Source organism: Mesoplodon bidens (assembly GCF_964165515.1).
Source record: "Mesoplodon bidens genome assembly, chromosome: 13".
Classification (NCBI taxonomy): domain Eukaryota; kingdom Metazoa; phylum Chordata; class Mammalia; order Artiodactyla; family Ziphiidae; genus Mesoplodon; species Mesoplodon bidens.
The window spans coordinates 63437291-63460004 of NC_138169.1; the positions used below are offsets into that span (position 1 = coordinate 63437291).

At 39.9% G+C, this 22714-nt stretch overlaps 1 protein-coding gene across 6 annotated transcripts in view; it reads left to right on the forward strand.

Moving 5' to 3' along the window:
• Positions 1–14711: 14711 nt before the first annotated feature.
• The window catches only part of KATNAL2 (katanin catalytic subunit A1 like 2), an 88177-nt gene continuing 80174 nt past the window's right edge, over positions 14712–22714 (forward strand). For all 6 annotated transcript variants that reach the window (XR_014017331.1, XM_081252550.1, XM_081252553.1 and 3 more), the window contains exon 1: positions 14712–14832. Coding sequence is in view for 5 of the 6 variants with exons in the window: in XM_081252550.1 (XP_081108676.1) it covers positions 14782–14832 (51 nt within the window). In the remaining variant the exon portion in view is untranslated. The remainder of the gene's footprint in view (positions 14833–22714) is intronic.

Here is a 22714-nt window from a genome sequence, read left to right on the forward strand (position 1 = left end):
AAGAGAAGATGGAAGTTTCACGGCACTCCTGACTTGCTGACAAAGGATGAGAAGATGCTGAGTTAAGCTGGTCAAAAAATTCAGGGTTCAAATTTCCTTGAAGAGGTGGATGGAATCCATTTAAGACACCTAATGTTGATCCCTGGGCCAAGAATAGTTTACCACTACACCTCTTCGCCTAACTCCTGTTCATCCTTCAGCTCTCAGTTTAAGTATCACTTCTTCAGAAAGACCTTCCCTAAACCCACATGCCCCCATTTTAATTCTGATCCCTCTCTGACTGCTCATAGCATCGGAATATTTCCTTCCTGATATTTTTCCATGGTAATTACGTAGGTCTTTGTGTGATTATTATATAAGTAATTATCTTTTAACTTTTTTTCTTAAAAATGTTTTTAAACCCGCTAGACTATAATGACTGACAAATGCTTGGAAAACTGTGGGCCTCTTACCGGTTTAATGAGTAAAAGAATGAACAGTACCTAGAGTAGGTTCTAATTCTGGCTTTCCACCATTAACTTTAGCTTGGCTTATTCCTGATCTTGGCTTATTCTCCTTAGACCTTGATTTCCACCTCAGTAGAGTTTAACATTGTTCAACAGACATTAAGTGAAGGCAATGTGAGCTAGGATCTTCAGGGGAATAAAGATGAATAGAATACAATACAGCCCTTCCACCAAGGAGCTTACAACCCATAAAAAGCACCATGCATGAAATACTGAGTTTAGTTTCTAAGCACCTGTCCTGTTAATCCTTTCTCTGCCTGTCTCTGAACCCATCAGTCCTCTGGATCTCAACATCTCTCTTTTCCTTTCCACTGATTTCTTCCTCTTTCCCTATATCCGTGTTCAAGCCTCCTAGATAGTTTCAAGCCACCTTTCTTCTTTTGCCAAGCACACATCTATTTTAATCACATTTCTTTGCTCCTTTACACTTTACCTTAACCTTTACTGAAACTATACAGTATCAAAGAAAATGAACAATGAATTTAGCCTTTATAGTCCCAATTTTTTACTCTGGAATTTTTAAACACAAAAGTTGAAAGCATAACACAATGAATATCTGTATACATTCCAACTAGATTCAACAGTTATTAGTATTTGAACAATTTTTATTAAGGTATAAATAACATATAGGTAAATCTTCCTATCTTAAGTAAACACTTCAGTTAGTTTTGTAAAATGCTTATCAAGATACAGAACATTTTCATCACCCCAGAAAATTCCCTCCTGCCCCTTCCCAGTCAAACCTCCCACCAGAAATAACCAATGATCTGATTTCTAATACTGTAGAGAGAATTTTAAAATGAGGGAAACTCATTTTAAAATGGTATTATAGCCTCAATGCCAAAATCAAACAAAAATTAATTTTCCTATCTAACTTATAAGCAGATTTTATGCCAGTAATGCAAGGATGGTTTCACACTAGCATATATGTTAAAGAAATTGGTAATTTGATACAACTCAACAACTAAGAACAACCAAAAAATCTGGATTTAGAAAATCAGAAGCAAGTGCCAAATGTAAGGAGTTAACCAGTCAAAATCTTAGAAGGCAGTATTCTAGGCAGTTAAACTGAACATTTATCCTGAGACATTTGACAATCCAAAAGTAAAATGTATAAACTGAGCTATGACTTTTGCAGGATTGCTGGGCAAGAGAGATGTAAATCTAAATCTAGTGCCACAGAAGAAGCAAAGTCCAATAAACACCCCCCATATTTAATACAAGATCCCGTAGGGTAAAGATAAACCAGAAATAAATCAGCACTTCCACAAATTGCGTTCAGGTTTTATAGCAATCAGGAAATCTCACTCCTAGAATACTGAATAAACAGATCCTAGGGTGGTACTCCACAGACACTGGGCAGAATCAAACAAAAATTCTCTCCAGATGAAGATATCATTAGCCCAAACCTCAAATTAATCTACATAAAATTTTACAAATTAAATGACCAAACATAATCAAAAATCAGAAAAAGACTGCAATAAAAACAAGCTTACACAAGTAAGTAAATAAACAAACCTTGAAAAAATAATCTAATAGAAACTCTAGAATTGAGATGTTTAAGAACTCAATGGATAAGTTTATAGGTATATATGTATATTACACATGGTTTAAGAGAGAATTAATAACAAGAACAAGTTAGAAGACTATTTAGAATGAAGCTCAGGGAAATAAAAAGATGGAAAATGCATAAGAAAATATTAGAGACATAGATTTGAGACAGAAGATAATGCTGGAAAAGTCTAACAAATGTTTAATTGGAGTCCTCAAAGAACAAAAGACCAAAATAAGGTAGTAGCAATATGTGACAAGATAAAGTTTGAGATTTTTCAGACTGATAAAAAAAATCACTACAGGTAAAGGGTTAACAACACCTTTTCCTTTCTACATAAGAACTTGACCCTCAGTTAATTTTCTAGCTCTGTTCACCTGGAAACATGATAGAGTTTTATGATAAAAACGACCTCTGATTAGTAAATTGCCTCTGGACCAGGAGGAACTATAAATGGTCTACATTTATAGACCTGATGGAGATACCATACTTGGGACTTTTCTGAGTGAGTTAAGTTCACCAGTAAAATATAGCAATTTTAAATCTGTATGCACCTAATGACATGCACTTAATAATGTATCTTACAGAACTACAGTGAGAAAATCCACAAGTATAGTGAAGCATTTTACCATACCTATCTCAGTAATTGGAACAAAAAGCAAACAGAAAATCATTAAAGATATAGATTTTTGGAACAGCATAATTAACAAATTTGACCCAGTGATTACAAATAATGTGCAGAAAATGTATTATTTTAGGTACATATGGAATATTTACCAAAATTGAGCATAATAGAGTAAACCTCAACAATTTTAAACATTGTGATAAAATATGCACAACATAAATTTTACCAACTTAACCACTTTTAAGTGTACAATACAGTGCCATTAAGTATAGTCACGTTACTGTACAGCCATCACCACCATCCATCTCCTGAATTCTTTTCATCTTGAAAACTGCAACTCCATACTCGTTAAACAATAACTCCCTATCCTTTTCTTCCCCCTGGACCCTGGCAATCACCGTTCTGCTTTCTTCATGACTTTACTCTAGGTACCTGATATAAATGGAATTATACAGTATGTGTCTTTTTGTGACTGGCTTATTTCCCTTAGCCTGATGTCTTCAAAGTTCATCCATGATGTAGCAAATGACAAAAAATTTTCTTCCTTTTTAAGGCTGAATAATATTCCATTGTATGTATATACCATATTTTGTTTATCCATTTATCTGTCCATGGACAGTTAGGTTGTGTCTTAATCAGGCTGGGGTACTAAAACAAAATACCACAGAATGTGTGACTTAAATAGCTAACATTTCTCACAGTTCTGAAGGCTGAGAAATCTAAGATCAAGGTGCCAGTGTGTCTGATGAGGATCCACTTCCTGGTTTACAGATGACCACCTTCTAACTGTATCCTTACATGATGGGGAGAGAGAGCTCTGGTTTCTTGATCTTCTTATAAGGGCATTAAGCCAATCCTAGGGCCTCCACCCTCATGACCTCAGCTAAATCTAATTACTGCCCAGAGGCCCCACCTCCAAATATCATCGCATTGGGGATTTAAGCGTCAACATATGGGTTTTTGAGGGACACAGACATTCAGTCAATAGCAGGTTTCTTCCACCTTTTGATTATTGTGACTAATGTGAACAAATATCTCTCCTAGATCCTGCTTTCAATTCTTTTGGGTATATACCCAGAAGCGGAATTATTGGATCATATGGTAATTCTATTTTTATTTTTTGAGGAACTGCCATACTGTTTTCCAAAGCAGCTGTGCCATTTTACATTCCCACCAGCAGTGCGCAAGGGTTCCAACTTCTCCACATCCCCATCAACACTTGTTATTTTCTGGGTTTTAGTAGTAGCCATCATAATAGGCATCAGATGATATCTCCTTGTGGTTTTGATTTGCATTTCCCTAATGGTTAGTGATGTTGAACATCCTTTCATGTGCTTATTGGCCTTCAGAATAACTTCTTTGGAGAAATGTCTATTCAGTCCTTTACTCATTTTTACATCAGGTCGTTTGTATTTTTTTTGTTTTCGAATTTCAACATATTTTAAAGGATTGGAAGCTGCTACAAGTCTATTTTCATTTGCTCTCTATGACAAAGATTGTCTTGAAACAGTGTTTTATCATCTCTCAGGTTCTGATGAGATATAATAAGCCATGATGATAGTATGTACCCTTGATATGATGTGATGAGAATGGCACTTTACCTCTGTGATCTTCCTCTCAAAAAACACACAACCGGGCTTCCCTGGTGGCGCAGTGGTTGAGAGTCCGCCTGCCGATGCAGGGGACACGGGTTCGTGCCCCGGTCCGGGAAGATCCCACATGCCGCGGAGCGGCTGGGCCCGTGAGCCATGGCCGCTGAGCCTGCGCGTCCGGAGCCTGTGCTCCGCAACGGGAGGGGCCACAGCAGTAAAAGGCCCGTATACCGCAAAAACAACAACAACAACAACAACAAGAAGCACACAACCCCAGTTTAATCATGGGAAAAAGTATCAGAGAAATCCCAATCAAGGAGCATTCTACAAACCACCTGACCAGTATTCCTTAAAAGTGTCAGGGAGGGCTTCCCTTGTGGCGCAGTAGTTGAGAGTCTGCCTGCCGATGCAGGGGACACGGGCTCGTGCCCCGGTCTGGGAAGATCCCACATGCCGCGGAGCGGCTGGGCCCGTGAGCCATGGCCGCTGAGCCTGCGCGTCTGGAGCCTGTGCTCCGCGGCAGGAGAGGCCACAGCAGTGAGAGGCCCACGTACCGCAAAAAAAAAAAAAAAAAAAAAAAAAAGGGTCAAGGTCATTAAAAACAAAGAAAGTCAGAGAAATATCACAGCAAAGAAGAGCCTGAGGAGACACAACAACTAAATATGATATGGTATCCTGGCTAGATTCTGGTATAAAAAAGGACACTAGGCAAAAACTAAGGAAATATGAATAAAATATGAATTTTAGTTAGTAATAATGTCTCAATATTTGTTCATTAGTTGTGACACATATACCATATTAATACAAGATGTTAACTACTGCATAGCACAGGAAACGCTACTCAATATTCTGTAACAACCTATATGGGAAAAGAATCTGAAAAAGAATGGATATATGTATATGTATAACTGAATCACTTTGCAGTATACCTGAAACTAACACAACATTGTAAATCAGCTATACTCCAATGTAAAATAAAAATTAAATTAAAAAAAGATGTTAATAATCAAGGAACCTGGGGTATAGAGAAAGGAACTCTGTGCTATCTGCACAACTAGAATCTAAAACCTATTTTATTTATCAAAAAAATTCAAAATTATATTTGTCAATGATAGAACAGGACTGGTTACTTGACTTTTAAAATATAATTTTAATGATTGCAAAAATGCAAAATCTCTTGTCAATAAGAACTTGAAGACATTTGTCATTAAAATCTCTTGATCAGGCTTCCCTGGTGGCCCAGTGGTTGAGGGTCTGCCTGCCGATGCAGGGGACACGGGTTCGTGCCCCGGTCTGGGAAGATCCCACATGCCGCGGAGTGGCTGGGCCCGTAAGCCATGGCCGCTGAGCCTGCGCGTCCGGAGCCTGTGCTCCGCGGCAGGAGAGGCCACAGCAGTGAGAGGCCCACGTACCGCAAAAAAAAAAAAAAAAGTACAGACAATTCAAACATTCAACCTGCCCATAGAAGTGCTCTCAAGCTTTTCACTAACACTTCTGAAATTTTTTATTTGGAAGTTTTATGCAAATTTAATATTTTATATTTTCCTTAATACTTTAGTATTCCACTCTTTCTTATAATTATACGAAAAAATAATGAGCTTTTTCACCAAGCTCCATATAGATATTCCTGAATCCCCTCCAATTTATTAACATGCCACAGAAATTTTATTGTTTTCTTTGTGTGCATGACCTGAAGTTAGGAAGTACTAACCTAGAGAAACTCTTACACAGGCACATGTGCACCAGGAGATATGTACAAGAATATTTATTCCATCACTGTTTGTAACAGTGAAAAGTTAAAAACAACTTGTCTTGTCCATCAAGGATAGGGTAGATATATATATGCATTGTGGTGTGTTCCTGCAAAAGAATGCTATGTATACAGTAAGAAAAAAATGAATAGAGCCAGAGCTTCATATAAGAATATGGACAAATCCCCAGAACAATGCCAAATGAAACAATCAAGTTGGAAAAAGTTATACAACTTTCATGTAAATTTTGCAAAAAGGGAAAACGATGCTGTATATTTATGGATATGTACATATGTGATAGAAAACATACATGTGAATGATGAGTATCAAAACCAGGACAGTGGGCACCTCTGAGAAGAAGGGAATAGGATCTGTAGGCTATTCTGGGGGATTCTACTATATTTGTAAAGTTTTCCTTCTTAAAAAAAAAAGATCTGAAGCAAATATGGCACAATGTTAAGATATGATAGAATTGGAAGGTAGGTATACCAGTCTATCACCCTCTATATTTGTATGCTTGAAATATTTCATAGTGAAACAAAACCCAAAATGCATCCTATATCTGATCATTCTTTACTTCACGGCTGCTGCCGCCATTGTCCTGGATGACCACAGTAGCCTCCTCTCTTTCTATCTTGCTTTCTATCTTGTTCCACTACAATCATTCTCCATGTAACATCCAGAATGATTTTTGGTAAATATAAATCTGATCTCACCATCCCCTATTCAAAATCTTTCAACAGGTTTACAGCACTCTAAAAATAAAAATTAAACTCCTTACCGCAGTCCACAGGCCCTGTTTTGTCTCCTACATTTAGCCTTTATTCTTTCTCCACTGTCATTACTTATTCCCTCAAACTGTGGCACTTCTCACTACCTCAAATTATATTTATTCATGGGTACAATTCTTCCCAGAGTCCCCACCCCCACTAGAATATAAGTTCCAGGAAGGCAGGGACTTGGTCCTCCACTGTATCCCCACTGCCAAGAACAACTGTTTGACTCATATTAAGCATGAAATAAATATTTTCTGGATGAATGAAAAAAATGAATGATTTCATTTTTATTCAAATAGAGGAGGAATAACATTTCAGTGGTTAAAAGAATGATGTAATCAAATGTATGGAACCTGAAAATGACAGGGTACACTCTCAACAATGACAACAATTGCTAAGACCCATTAAGCACTTATTATGTGCATTTCCAAGCACTAGAACCACTTACATTTTGGGGTGCATGTCAGCCTTGTTCTCCTCAGAAGCCCTGCAAACCTGAGACATGGGGACCTCCTTCCTAGCCACAGCTGATTGGATTTGGAGGAGAGGGGACTGAGAAAAACCCATATGTTAGCCAGGGGGAAGCAATCAGGTTCTTTTTCTCAAAAATTTGTCCTGAGTGACGTGTGTGCTAACGAAGTTTGAAGATGAGTCATGTTAATGGCAGGATATTTTTGAGTGAACGGAACAGCTGCTGAGGTCCTGAAAGCTGCACTGGTATCTACCCTTTCTGAACCTTGTTGTTCAATGTTTCATTGGCTAATGACAAAAGTTACCCGACTATTCTTCCAGAAAAATCCTCTCCCTTCATTTTTAAAACTAATACAGTTACTTTCTTTGTTGATTATTCATTCTTTTAGAAACAAACCAACAACAGCAACAACAAAAATTAACAATCTCTTAATCAGGGAAACGTGACTAGGGCAGTCCTTCCCACACAAGGTCTCATTTCACTATGAGACGGTATTAATGTTTCCACTTTACAGATGAGGACTCAAGGCTTGAACAGGTCCAATACCTTTCCTAAATCACAGAGCAGTAAGTGATGGGAGAAGATTCCAATCCTGGCCTATGTGCCTCTGAATGTGGCTGCAGGAATGGCAGCAGGAGGACTGTTCACAGATAAAGTTAGGAAGACAGGGCACACATTCTGATACCATTTAGGGTAAATTAGAAAATGACACTGATAACAGTGAAGGGTAAAAACCAGATTTCATTCTGTTTTTGGATAAGATCTAGTAAAAGCTCTCTATTCTTATGTTTCAACAACTGTTGGCAGAGAGAGATTTATACCAACACAGACTGTCTGTATGATTAAAACTTTTTCTCTTTCTACTGACAGAGATGACAGTTTTTAAAGAATGACAGGATACATTCTTTTTAGGTGACATAAAAAATGGAGTTTTAACAATATATATTCAGAGACAAGTTACAGTTGACTGTCAGAGGGTTTGCAGTTAGGCGGGTATCTTTCTTGTCATTCTTGAAAACTCTCCCTCATTCCTGCATGCCTAGAGAAGCTCTGTGGAAGGTGGTTTGACATAAGTGAGGCTGTGAATACAGAATTCCAAGGTGTTTGCATGGGAAGAGGCTAGTGAAGAGAAAGGGATAGACATTGATGGATTCACGCACAATTTGAAGAGCATAATCAATAAAACAAAAAAGTTTATGAATAAAAAACACTCAGGGGCTTCCCTGGTGGCGCAGCGGTTGAGAGTCCGCCTGCCGATGCAGGGGACACGGGTTCGTGCCCCGGTCCGGGAGGATCCCACATGCCACGGAGTGGCTGGGCCCGTGAGCCATGGCCGCTGAGCCTGCGCATCCGGAGCCTGTGCTCCACAACAGGAGAGGCCACAACAGTGAGAGGCCCGCGTACCGCAAACAAACAAACAAACAAACAAAAAGACCCACTCAGAATTCACCCTATAAAACATCCTTGCCCTAAGAGAAAGAACAAGTGGAATAACTAGTTTTCTCCAACTGAAGTTGCACTGTGGTTTTCAACATTTTAGAAATAATATGCCTTAAAAAAAAAGAAATAATATCTCTTGAGAAACAAGAGGTAAGCTTTGGCTCTGTTTCATACACGTCAAATGACACAACTTGGAAGCATCAATAACGTGGACACCAGATGCAATTTTACTACTTTGGTGATTATTGAAACAATGTTTTAAAACTCAAGGATAAGAAATTTAACGAATGTTTTATAAAAGGAGAGGAAAATAAAAATTTCCTTAGAAAGAGGGGAGTTTTTCTTTTGTCTGTAGGTATGAATAGTATCGGAAGCAATTAATGGACACATTTTTTGAAATGGTTCTGGCAGCGCGGGCGGGTGGTTCGCGCACCCGTCCCTGGGGTTGCAAAAGAAAGGGAGGCAGAAGCAGCACGCTCTTCCTCAGAGATGTCTATTGCTGTGCGTGTTCAAGTCCTACACGAGGCTGAGGACCACATTGTGAATGTCAGACAAACCCGGCGACGTGTATCGTGGGAAGTTCATGAGGTGGAGGACAACAGGAACTGCCAGATGTGCAAGATCACAGTCCCCTACGGAGGTGATGGGCAGCTCACCTGGAGTGTACACCCGTGGCAGGAAGATCCGCTTTCTGATCTTGCCAGATATGCTGAAAAACTCACCCATGTTAAAAAGCATGAAAAAGAAAAACCAAGGCTCGGGGCCAGCCGGTGAAAAACTGCTATTCTGAAGGCCCAACTGGCCACAGGAGAAAGAGGATGTGGAACGGGACGTGGAAACATCTTCCAGAAGCAAAGATACATTGTTGAAGAGAACTTTGCCCTTATTTTTTCTTTTAGGTTATCTGGGTTGGGGTGTGGTGGTAAAGTGCATGCTTATGTATATACCCTAGTTTTTCTTTGACATCTTTCTCTTTAGATGAGGAGAAATGTTAAATTTAATAAACATGACAGTGGGGTTTTTTTTTCTTCTTGAGAAAAAGAGATAGGTCTAAACTGGGGCAATTTTGCCCTCCAGGGGACAATCGACATTTGGCAATGTCTGGTGATATTTTTGGTCGTCACAGTTTGGGGGTGCTGCTGGTATCTAGTGGGTAGAGGCCAGGGACCTGCTAGACATCCTATGATGCTCAGGTTAGCCCCCCGCAACAAAGAACTATCTGGCCCTGAATGTCAACAGTGCTGAGATAGAGAGAACCTGCCCTAGCCCAACAAATCTAGCTGGAGAATATCAGTGAGAAAAAATGGGTTCCTCTCTTAAGGGAAAAAACACATGCTGCTGCTTTTGTGTTTTCTTTCTAAAGTGGTAGCTTTAATTAAAACTAATTTTACCGTACGACCCAGCAATCCCACTACTGGGCATATACCCTGAGAAAACCATAATTCAAAAAGAGTCATGTACCAAAATGTTCATTGCAGCTCTATTTACAATAGCCAGGACATGGCTAAGTGTCCATCATCGGATGAATGGATAAAGAAGATGTGGCACATATATACAATGGAATATTACTCAGCCATAAAAAGAAACGAAATTGAGTTATTTGTAGTGAGGTGGATGGACCTAGAGTCTGTCATACAGAGTGAAGTAAGTCAGAAAGAGAAAAACAAATACCGTATGCTAACACATATATATGGAACCAAAGGGGGAAAAAAAAAGGTCACGAAGAACCTAGGGGCAAGACGGGAATAAAGACACAGACCTACTAGAGAATGGACTTGAGGATATGGGGAGGGGGAAGGGTAAGCTGTGACAAAGTGAGAGAGTGGCATGGACATATATATACACTACCAAACGTAAAATAGATAGCTAGTGGGAAGCAGCCGCATAGCACAGGGAGATCAGCTAGGTGGTTTGTGACCACCTAGAGGGGTGGCATAGGGAGGGTGGGAGGGAGGGAGACGCAAGAAGGAAGAGATATGGGAACATATGTATATGTATAACTGATTCACTTTGTTATAAAGCAGAAACTAACATACCACTGTAAAGCAATTATACTCCAATAAAGATGTTAAAAAAAAAAGAATATTTGAAGAAGAGAAAAAAAAAAGCTAGTTTCAAAACAGGGTGAGATGAGATTGGGGAGTGATGTACATGTCAAAATGAGGGATTTCAATGCTCTAGGTCACAGGATTTTGTAGGTAGTAGTGTGATAAGATCTCTATTCTAGAAAACTAACACTGGGAGTAAGTCAGGGGTCAAGTGACCTCCAAAGATGTCCTCTGAGAGTGTCTCATTTGTGATAGTCCCCATGCCATGACCCCTCATCTAGGCTACACAGCCTCCTTTCTGACCTCCCAGCTCCTGGCAGTCACCCTTTCCAAGTCACCTTAATTTCTGGAGAATATTTTCACTGGGTATAGAACTCTTAACTTGATAGTATTTGGTTTTCTTTCAGCCCTTTAAAGATGTTTTCTATAACCATCTGGACTCAGGTTGTTTCTATGTCTTGGCTATTGTAAATAATGCTGCAATGAATATGGGTGTGCAGATACCTCTTCAGGATAGTGATTTCATTTCCTATGGATATGTATCCAGAAGTGGAATTGCTATACCATATGATAGCTCTATTTTTAATTTTTTGAAAAAACCTCCATACCATTTTCCATAGTGGTATACTAGTTTATGGTTTCACCGAGAGTGCAGTTCCCTTTTCTCCACATCCTTATCTCTTGTATTTTTAATAATAACCATTCCAACAGGTGTGAGATGATAGATCATTCTGATTTTGATTTGCATTTCCCTTATGATTAATGAGGTTGAGCACCTTTCCATGTACTTGTTGGTCATTTGTATGTCTTCTTTGGAAAAACGTCTATTCAAGTCCTCTGACCATTTTAAAATTGGATTGTTTGGCTTTTTGCTATTGTATTGTATGAGTTCCTTACACATTTTGTATATTAACCCCTTATCAGAAAGATGGCAAATATTTTACATTCCATAGGTTGCCTTTTCTTTTTATCAATCATTTCTTTTGTTGTGCAGAAGCCTTTAGTTTGATATAATCCCACCTGTTCATTTTTGCTTTGGTCGTGTGTGCTTTTGGTGCCATATTGAAAAAAAAAACATCATTGCCAAGACCAATGTTAAGGAGTTTTTTCCCTAGGTTTTCTTCTGGGACTTTTATGGTTTCAGGTCTTACATTCAAGTCCTTAATCCATTTCAAGTTAGTTTTTGTGAGTGGTGTAAGATAAGGGTCCAATTTCATTCTTTTGCATGGGAATGTCCAGTTTTCCCAGCACTATTTATTGAAGAGACTGTCCTTTACCCATTGAGTATTCTTGGCTTCCTTGTCAAACATTAGTTGACAAAAAATGTATTTCTTAATGTGTGTCTCAGTTGGAAACATTTGAAAGCCAGTGGTTATGTGGAGAAAATTCTTTAGAAAAACTTATATTACATTTGGAAATAAGTCAAAAGATAGTACAGAATATCCTTTCAATGTCATACTAGAGCAGTGTTTAAGAGGCCCACCTGCTTTCCAAAAGGACTTTTTGTGATGATGGAAATGTTCTATATCTGTGTTGTCCAATATATTAGCCATTAGCTACATATGACAATTAAATATGTGAAATGTGGCTAGTGTGACTGAGGAACTGAATGTTTAACTTTATTTAATTTAAATTAGTTAAATTTTAAATGTAAATGGCCAAAACTAAAGGAATGTTTCTATGTCCTTTAGAAAAGAAAATGTCAAGATTTTACTGCCCTGTAGAACATTAAATAATTTTGTATCTAAGCTAGCAATCTTATCCTAACCTTTCTTCTCAAAATGCCTATAAATACCCAGTTCCTCAAAATGCTCTGTTTAAAGAGCTTTACCATCTTACTGGCTCCCTCAGTGAGTTAGATAAAACCTTTGACATTATGTCCGTTCATATCAAAAGAGTTATATTTTTAACTTTTTTTTTTTTTGCGGTACACGGGCCTCTCACTGTTATGGCCTCTCCCGTTGCGGAGCACAGGCTCTGGACGTGCAGGCCCAGCGGCCATGGCTCACGGGCCCAGCCGCTCCGCGGCATGTGGGATCCTCCCGGACCGGGGCACGAACCCGTGTCCCCTGCATCGGCAGGCGGACTCTCAACCACTGCACCACCAGGGAAGCCCATATTTTTAACTTTTTTGAAAGTCATGTCAACAAAAGAATGTGCTAAGTGTAGCATAAAAGGATATATAGTGGAATCAGGAATTAGTCTTCTCTCCACCTAAGCTCTGCCTGGAGTAAGTATTGTGATCTGATAAACACCACTGAATTGTCCTAGGAAGTGATTCCGGAGCTGACTCTTAGTAGGCAAAATAGGCTTCAATTAGGCAAATGAGGTAGGAATGATCCTTCAAGCAAAAGGAACTGCTCAGGACTGGTTCACAAGCATTGTAAGCAGTTCATTTATGCTGGAGTGAGCGATGAGGGGAGGTGTCTGGGTCAGGGTGGGAATGACAGGTGAAACTGGACAGAAAGAATAGCAAGAGAGTGTAGTGGAAAGGAACACTGGCTTCAGTCAGGAGACCTAGGTTTGCATCTTAACTGTATCTAGTTGGATAACCTAAAATGAGTTAACTCAGCTCTTTCAGCCTGTTTCCACAACTGTAAATTGGGAGTATTAATAACTTGCCATGGGGTGTTAGGAGTAAATTGGATAAACACATAAATCACATAGTACATTGCCTGGTGCCCTACTTTAAATGTTTAATAAATTATAGCTATTATTACTAATGAGAGAGTGGTGAACAACTTCAAATGGTGCCAAGTTTAAATTTGGTAAAGTGTAAAATAATCTATAATTGGATTTCCTATTTAGGAAGTTATTGGCAACTTTGACAAGAACAGCTTCAAAGGAGTAGGGGCAGAAAGTGTTGAGAAATGAATGGGAGGTGAGGAAGTGAAGAAGAGGATAGCCAGTCCTTCCAGAAAGCTTGAAGTGAGTGCAAGAGAGGTGATTCAGTTTAACAATTACAAGATGAGAACTTTTTTTTTTAGATTGAGGAGACTTGAATATTTTTTTATCCTGAGGGGAGAATGGATGAAGGAAGCCAAAGATAATGAGGAGAAGATGGTTTAGAATAAGATTCATAGCAAAAGAGACTGAAAGGAAAGACATTGAAGACACAAGAGTAGTTAGTAGATGAAGAAAATAAAGCAGAGGAAAAAGTAAAGTCCATGTTTGTCCACTTCTAATGAGTAGGTCTGATGTGGGGGAAATTGGAGGGAAGGAAAAGTTTAATGCACAGGTTGCATCCAAGAAAGCCCCTGACAGCCATAGTCCACATCAGATTCTATCAGTCTACATGGACCAAGTACAGACAATTTCAAAGTAAAGCAGGAAGGAATTTCCAAACCTTTTCGTTAATCAGGAGGGAGAGGGGGGCCTAGAGAAGACGGGATGCCAAAATAGAGCCTTGGGAACAGAAGCATTGGGTCACGAAGGCCTGAACAACTGCCGAAATCAAGGACAAATACTATGGTGCATAAACTTTATTTTATTTTATTTTTTTTGCTGTACGCGGGCCTCTCACTGCTGTGGCCTCTCCCGTTGCGGAGCACAGGCTCCGGACACACAGGCTCCGCGGCCATGGCTCGCGGGCCCAGCCGCTGCGCGGCATGTGGGATCTTCCGGGATAGGGGCACGAACCCGTGTCCCCTGCATCGGCAGGCGGGCTCTCAACCACTGCGCCACCAGGGAAGCCCGTGCATAAACTTTAGAGACAGAATTCATGGAAACAAAACAATTGCAAATGACCCAAGACCTGCCAATCATCCCCTTTCTGTCTCTCGATTGGTCAGTGCCGTGCAAAACCTCCGGATTAACAGATTTATTCTAACATTGATTGGCATGAGTAAAGAATCCATCTTTGCCCAGTGATTGGATGGCATGTCCAGGCTCTGGCCAATCCTGAAGGGGGCGGGCTGGTTAAGCGTCAGGTTTCCCTGAGCCGCCATCGGTGGATGTACTGGTCAGCCTAGTAACTGGTTCCTGTTCTCCCTGCTCTCGGTCCCTAGCACAGTGTCCTGATGGAGCTTTCTTACCAGACTCTCAAATTCACGCATCAGGCGCGGGAAGCGGTAAGGAAAACATATACAAAAAAATAATTGGGACTTCCCTGGCGCAGTGGTTGAGAGTCCGCCTGCATGGAACGCGGGTTCGTGCCCCGGTCCGGGAGGGCCCCACGTGCCGCGGAGCGGCTGGGCCCGTGAGCCATGGCCGCTGAGCCTGCGCGTCCGGAGCCTGTGCTCCGCAGCGGGAGAGGCCACGACAGTGAGAGGCCCGCGTACCGCAAAAAAAAAAATAATACCAGGAGCTCCTCTCCCGTTGTTGCTGCGGGCCGATTCGAGTGTCTCCAGTTGCTGTGGTGACAGAGTCCGCTGCCCGAGTGGAGCAAGCGCAAAGTCCGGGGACTGGGCTTGAGGCAGGGGGTGAGGGAAGGATGGGTCTGGGACGCAGGCGGGTTTGGGCTTGACAACGGGTTTGATGAAAGAGACGGCAGGGTTGGTTTGTGACTGAGGAAATGAGGTGTCGAGGGGGAGGTATTATTAGGCAGGCCGAGTCTTGATGGATGAGCGGGTTTGGGGTGTGTTCAAAATGGGATTGTTCAAAGGACAGCACTGACCTGGGAATTGGAATACTGGGTTCTGGTCCTGACTCACTACTACCAAGGCTGACAGACCTTAGGAATTCAATTCCTCTCTCAGGTTCCGGTTCCCCATTTGAAAGTAGGTAATTGGATTGTAATCCTTTTCACAGGAAGATCACATGAATTTTACAATACATACTGTTTCCTGTTGTCTGTGTTATCCGCTAACTGGCTCAGCAATACTTTCCACAACCAAAAATGTGAATTGAAGATGTACTATATGCCAGGCAGTGGGGAAATAAAAACAATGCTTTAGGGGGGAAAATGATAAAAAAAATTAAATTAAAAAATACTGGTATCTAAGCTCCACCTCCAGAGATTCTGATTTACTGGTCTTGGTGTATCCTGTGCATTGATATTTTAGAAAATCTCAATAGGTGATTACAATGTGTAGCCAAGGTTATGAACCACCACTTTAGTGTCTCCCACCTTTAAAAAAAACTAATAATACACAAAAAAGGTAACCCTTTGGTCTCACATCCCCTCTACCTAGCAACCTCTCTCCAACTTCTCCAATTTCTCTCCAACTTCTGGAAAGGATTGGCTACACTTGCTGTTGCTAGCTACTTCCTCACCTCTGTCCGTTCCAACCTGAGCCTGAACTACCTGCATCAGAACATTTTGGACTGGCTTTTAATAAAGCAGATTCCTGGACCTCACTGAGAATTACTGAATCAGAAACTCTCAGGGATGGGGGTCTTGAAACTTGCATTGTAAATGCACACTCCAGGTTTGAAAACCACTGTCCTAGATGGTCTTATACATTTTCATGACTTCCAGTGCCATCTGTATGCCAACAACTCCCCCAAACTGACTCTAGACTGGACTTGTTTGCTGAGCCTCAAACCCATGTGATATCCTAGAATATGGAACACAGAGAGGACAGTGAATCAATTGATTGTTTGACAAATCCAGTGGGGAATCTCAAGAATCTGCATGTTAACTTGTTCAACCCCTAACATTTAACCTTCTCCTCTAAAACCTGTTATCTTTCCCAGTCTTCCTCCCTCTGGGAATGTGAAACCACCCTCCACCCAATTGCTCCAATCAGAATTCTGGGAATCATCCTTAGCTCCTTCTTCCTGCTGATTCCTCCCCCCCATCCTCTACATAAGGAAGGCATCAGCAAATCTTACTGATTCTATTTCTATAATGGGTCTTTAATAATAGCCTTTATCCGGGTCCAAGCCACTATCATCTCTCACTTGAACCACTTCAATAGCCACTTAACTATTCCCCCTGTTGGTTTTGCCTCCTTCCAGTCCATTGTTCATCTAATGATGAGAGTGATCTTAAAATTGTGTCATTCCCTGGCTGGGATCCTTTTAATGGCTTTCCATTACACTTGGGATAAAACCCCCAACCTTGACATGATCTATAGAGCAGGCAGTGATGTGGCCCAACTTCTACATCCAGCCTTTTTCTCACCACTTTCCATATTGCCTCACACTGCTCCAGGCACATTCTCTCAGATCTGACATGTTTCTGAACTCCATATGGTTTGTACCACACAGGTTACCATTTAATTGTGATTAATTTATGTTATTACCTATTTCCTGCATGTGACATAGCCACTCAAACAGAATTCATGTGACTTGGAAACAGAGACCCAGTCTTATTTTTTTGTTCTATTCCCTAGATGGGACTAAGAGCCATATTTAGGTATGCACATTGATGTCTTGAGCTTTTGGGGTCTGAGTGCAAGGAACTGTGTCTGTGGAGGGAATAAGGTTGAGGTGGGGGAGGTGATCAGTGAGTTGGATATAAAGAGGATTGCATGTCCACAAGGAATTTTGATCATCTATGTTGTCTACTGTATTAGGATTTCAAGAATACTTCCTTTTTATTTGGTTAATTTTTATTGTAGTTTCAAATTTTAAATATATATATATATATATATAATATATATATTAAATATATATATATATATATATTGGATTTCTGTTTTAAACAAAGTAATGCGAGCACTCAGTTTAAAAACATTTAATAGTTCTACAAAACTTAAGAAAAAGAAGTTTCCTGTTCCCCTTCACACTGCCTTCCAATGTTGCTCCCCAGAAGCAACTGCTTTTGCCCTTCTTAGCAGCTTCTTCAAAATAACGAGTTAAAACTTCTGAATTCTGATTTTTCATTCTCAGATGTAAATTCTATTTACTTTGGTGGAAAATGAGCATTTGGCTTTTTTTAACTTACCTCACTCCTTCCCCATCCTCTATCACTAACCCATACTTCCTTCCCTTCCTCCATTTTCCCAAGATCATTTTATCACAATTTTTGGTTACATACATATTCAGTACAGTTATGTATATTAATCTGACCATGAGAATGTTATTCGCCGCTGATATGGTACACTGTGGTTATATTTTATTTTTTATTTAACTTTGGGCAGGACTCAATCATAGCTTAAGTATGCCTTACCCTTTGGCTTAATTTTCTGTATATTTGATAACTACTTTCTTCCTAAATTTTCTGCAGGAATTGTAAAACTCCTCTCCATGTGGTGAAGCTCACCAGGAAATCTTGCAGTTTCTTTTTTTTTCTTAGTCACATCCTTTCCGGACCTCTTGCATCTCCTGCTTTGTAGACTGGTTGTTCTCTGGGCTTGCTATGCAGCATTCCTCCTGGGAAATCCCTTCCCCTCTTCCCTGTGTCAGAAACCCTGTTTCTTGGACCCCATGTCTTCTTCCTTCTTGTCCTATATCCCTGTTTTAGTGAAACATACTGACCAATGCCTGCCTGAGAAAAGGTACATGGGAGGCAAAGTTTTTGAAGTAAGGTACTATGTATGAAACTCTGTTCTTCTCTCACCTTGTTGATGGTTTGGCTGAGATTAATATTCTAGGCTGGAATTGATTTCATCTCATTTGAGAAGGCATTTCTCCATTATCTTTTAGCTTCCAATGTGACTGCAACAAGTCTGGTGCTACTCTTTCTCTGAAAGCTTTTAGAATCTTCTCCTTGCCGTTCCTGGTTTCTGAATTTTCATGAAGATATCGCTTGTTGAGAATCCTTTTTCATTCACAGCGCTGGTATGCAGTTATGGGCCATTTAGATCAGGGAATTCATGCCCTCAATTCTGGGAAAAAAATTTTTTTTTTTTTTTTTTTGCGGTACGCGGGCCTCTCATTGCCGTGGCCTCTCCCGCCGCGGAGCACAGGCTCCGGACGCGCAGGCCCAGCGGCCATGGCTCACGGGCCCAGCCGCTCCGCGGCATGTGGGATCTTCCCGGACTGGGCACGAACCCGTTTCCCCTGCATCGGCAGGCGGACTCTCAACCACTGCGCCACCAGGGAAGCCCCTGGAAAATATTCTTGCATTATTTCTTTAGATAATTTTTTCCCTTTCTTTTTTTTTTTCCTCTCTTGCTCTTCCTTCCTTCCTTTCTTTTTCTTTCTTTCTCTCCCTCCCTCCCTCCTTCCTTCCTTCCTTCCTTCCTTTTGTATTTTTAAGGTTTTTCTTTTCCCTGGAAGTCCTATTCATTTGGATATTTGATTTCCAAATGGAACCTCTAATCTGTTTTATTTTACATCGCTTACTTTTCTTGCTTTTCTTATCAAGAGACCTCTTCAACTTTTTATCCCGTTTTGTTGAGTTTTAAATTTCTGCTATCATATTTTTATTTCCAGGTACTTTCTTATGTCTCAACGTTCCTTTTTCACGGCATCTTGTTCTTACAAGATGCCATGGCTCCTTTTATCTCCCTGAGGTTTCCTCTCTCTCTCTCCCTCCCTCCCTCCCTCTTTGTCTTTTGCTCCTAGCATTATGTCTGTTTCCCCTCAGGTTTTTCTTTGCTTTTTTCCCTGGTGCTCTGTCTTTCATGTAGGAGGTTTTCCTCAGAAGTCTAGTGAACCTTGCCTGAGGTGAGACACCTAAAAGCTAATTAGAATCTGTGTGTTTTGGAAGAGGCTCCTCAAATAAAGATGGGTTTCTCTGTAGGATGATCGCGAAGCCAGGGGCCTTTTCACTGGGACATCCCCAAATGCCAGTCAGTGTCTGTAGGTCTTTGCTCTGAGGCCTTCAGTTTCTCCAAGGAGAAGTCCTTCTCACCCTTCTACAGGGAATGAGGGCAAAACAAGCATGGTTGCCACCACTGTTGGAGTTGAACAGGGAAAGACAATTGAGTGGGCGGGGGGGCTTCTCCTCACTGTTCAGCATATAAATTATACTTAATTACTCCTTCTTTAAAAAAAAATTCCTTTACCATCACTTTAATGTGATTTTGGGAGAGAGCAGAGATAAACAATCTCTAGAACAGTTTTTGTTTTACAGATATTTAGTGAATGCCTACTGGGTACAAAGACTTGTACTAGTTGCTTTTGCAGGGGGTGGTTTCAGAGAGGTGAATTAAAAAAAAAACTAATATATGATTCATACCTAAAAGAAAACTTTATTTTGTTAGTTTCAAGTTAGGCATTTGTCATACATGTTTATATATTAAAATTTACTTTTAAATATGGTTATTTCTTTGCATATGATAGGGGTTGGTGGCTGAGCATAAGAATGGGAGTTAGATACTCTTGAATTCATACTCCGGTTTTTACTTAACACTGAGGTAAATATGCATTTATTCATCAACTCATACAATGAACACTTACTTAGTGACTACTATGTATAAAGCCTGGTGTTTTGAGATACCCATAATGCTTTGTGCATTGACACGGTTGATTATCCGTAGGAAATGCCTCTTCTCTTGGTTTTCATGATGCTATAGTCTCCTAGAGTTCTCTTTTCCTTCTTGGCCTCCTTAATGCGCTTATGTTTCTCTGCCCCTTACATTTTTGTTCTTTAGGATCTGAACTTGCCTTTCTTGGTCAACCTGCTTCCCAAACTTGACAAAGTGCCCCTCCTTGATGCAATGAGTAGACATCACCATGCCACCTTTATCCCAGGAAATTATAATTGAATTTTTCCTTGTCGATTGCCTCCCCTGACCCCAGTAGACTATAAGCTCCTTGAGGGCAAGGACTCTGGCAAGTTTCTTTCCTGACTGGTAAACAGGTCATGCTTCTGCAGGGCTTCTGAGTCTTTAATGTGCACACTAAACACCTGGGATGTTTTGAAAATTCAGATTGTGATCCAGTAGTTCCTGGATGGGGTGTGAATCATGAACTCCCTTGTGGTACTGATGCTGTAGTGATCTGTGGGTAGCAAAATCTGTCAGTGGAGAATTTTCTCCTATTCCATTTTAAATTTAGTGTTTAATTAAAATAAGACTATATGCAATTTGTAAACCTCTGCCACTTTCTTTTTTTCAACTTGAAGGAAAGATCCTGGGGGCAAGGAAGCTCTGAGGAGCAATTGCTTCAGTGTTTTTAGTTTGACCGTACAATTAAAACCAAACAAACAGTAATTGGTCTCAGTGCAGAAGAATGGTTTTTAGAAAGCCATAATTGATCCACACATTCATGTGTACACACAAAATAATCTGAAAAATAGTTACTTTTATTTATTCTCATGTGTCCTGTGTCTCATGTGTCATTACATGTCCTTTTCAAAAGTTGTGACTTTGCTTGTGTGAAACTTATATTAAAAATATCTGCTATAAGTGTTAGCTAATTAATGAGGTGTCAGATTAGGTTTTTAAATGAGCATTGTTAAATGCCTTAGCTTTTATTAACTGCATGGGCCCCTAAAAAAAAACAACTAGAGTAATTGAAAATTTAATTACATCAATGTTTTTCTTCGGAGAACTAAGGCTTATTAAGCTTTAAATGTTCGAACATTTAAGCGTCTATTGAAATACCAATAGCTATAAACAATGTGCAGTTCTAACTACTAATTAAACAAACTCTACCTCACCATAAAGCTAAGCTGAATTGTAAGTTACTCATGTTTTAAGTTCTCGGCCCTGCTCTTACGTAAGGAAGGTTAACCACTTCACTACCGAGCACTGCCATAGCCTTGTGGGCATCTTTAAAAGTGCTGTGGCTGCTGTTGAACCCCATTCTTCCTGTACCTGGACCAAGAAAGGGAGGCTGATCAGACAACCTGGAACATTTTGCTAGTGTCACATTGCTACTCTTGGAGATTTGTTCTTTTTTCTTCTATTTTTCTTTTTAACCACTAACTGAGAATATGAGAATATACAGATATGACTTTGTATATTTGATGTTTTGGGTTAAAAACACCTTTCTTTCTTTTGTAAAAATAACATTAATTTTATTAGGTTTTATTTTTAAGTATAAAAAGTATATATCTCTCCACCCAGGTCAATCTTGTAAACATTAAAAAAAATGATAAAGCTTTCTGCTCTCAGATGTGGCAGAGTAAAGGGTACCAGACTAGCCTTCCTGCTATATGTAACTAGGAAACTGGACTAAATATATGAATAATCTGTTTTCAGACATTGGGCAATGTGATCATGAGACAAGATCTTCTGCCTGGAAGCAGTAACTGGGTTCTAGCACACAAAGGAGTATCTAAGCAGAGCACAGCAGTTTTGCAGAGATGAGACAGGGAGTTGAGTTTGGGAAGACTTAGCTGGTTAGAATTGGGAGGAAAGAGGATCAGAGAGGAGGGAGCTAGGCAAACAAATTGCTCCATACATCTGAGTTTTTGGCTGAATACTAAGCTGTGCATACACAGAGTGGAAAAGTATGAAGCTGGGGAAAAACCAATTATCAGGGAACTATAAGCTAAACAACTACTGGTGCTCACATAACATTGAGAGACATTTGAAGTCCAGCCAGCCTGAGTGGAGACTTCTTGTGGAACAGCAGAGCATTTAGTAGAGATTCCAGGAAGTCAATGCATTAAGAGTAACCTAAACTAGGCTTAGAATAAAAGTGACTTTGGATAACCTCCTGCCTAACAAAGCTTGATAGAATCAGACTTACCTGCAAATAACTAAACTATCTGCCCCCTCAAAACCCTCAAAATACTTAAAAGAAGGCAATATAACCTAGGTATTCACAAGACTGGCATCCAAGGAAATAACTAGTAGCGGTCATAAAAACCAGGAAAATGTGCCAAAACCAGGACAAAAATCAGTCAACAGAAGATCCAGTAATACAACAAAAGACAGAATTAGCAGACAGGGTCTTTAAAAATAGCTATTATAAATATGTTTAAACATTTAAGGAAAACATGATTATAAAAAGGAGAAAAACAGAAGATATAAGAAGCATAAAATGGAACTTAGCAGACTTGAAAAATATGCAGAATTGTTTCTGGGTCCTCAAGTCTGTTCCATGGGCCTTTTTGTCTATTTCCTGTGCTAATACCACACTGTGTTAATAAACATAGTTGTATCCATTCTTGATATCCATTAGAGCAAAGACTTCTACTTGTTCTTTTTTTGTCAAATGGTCACA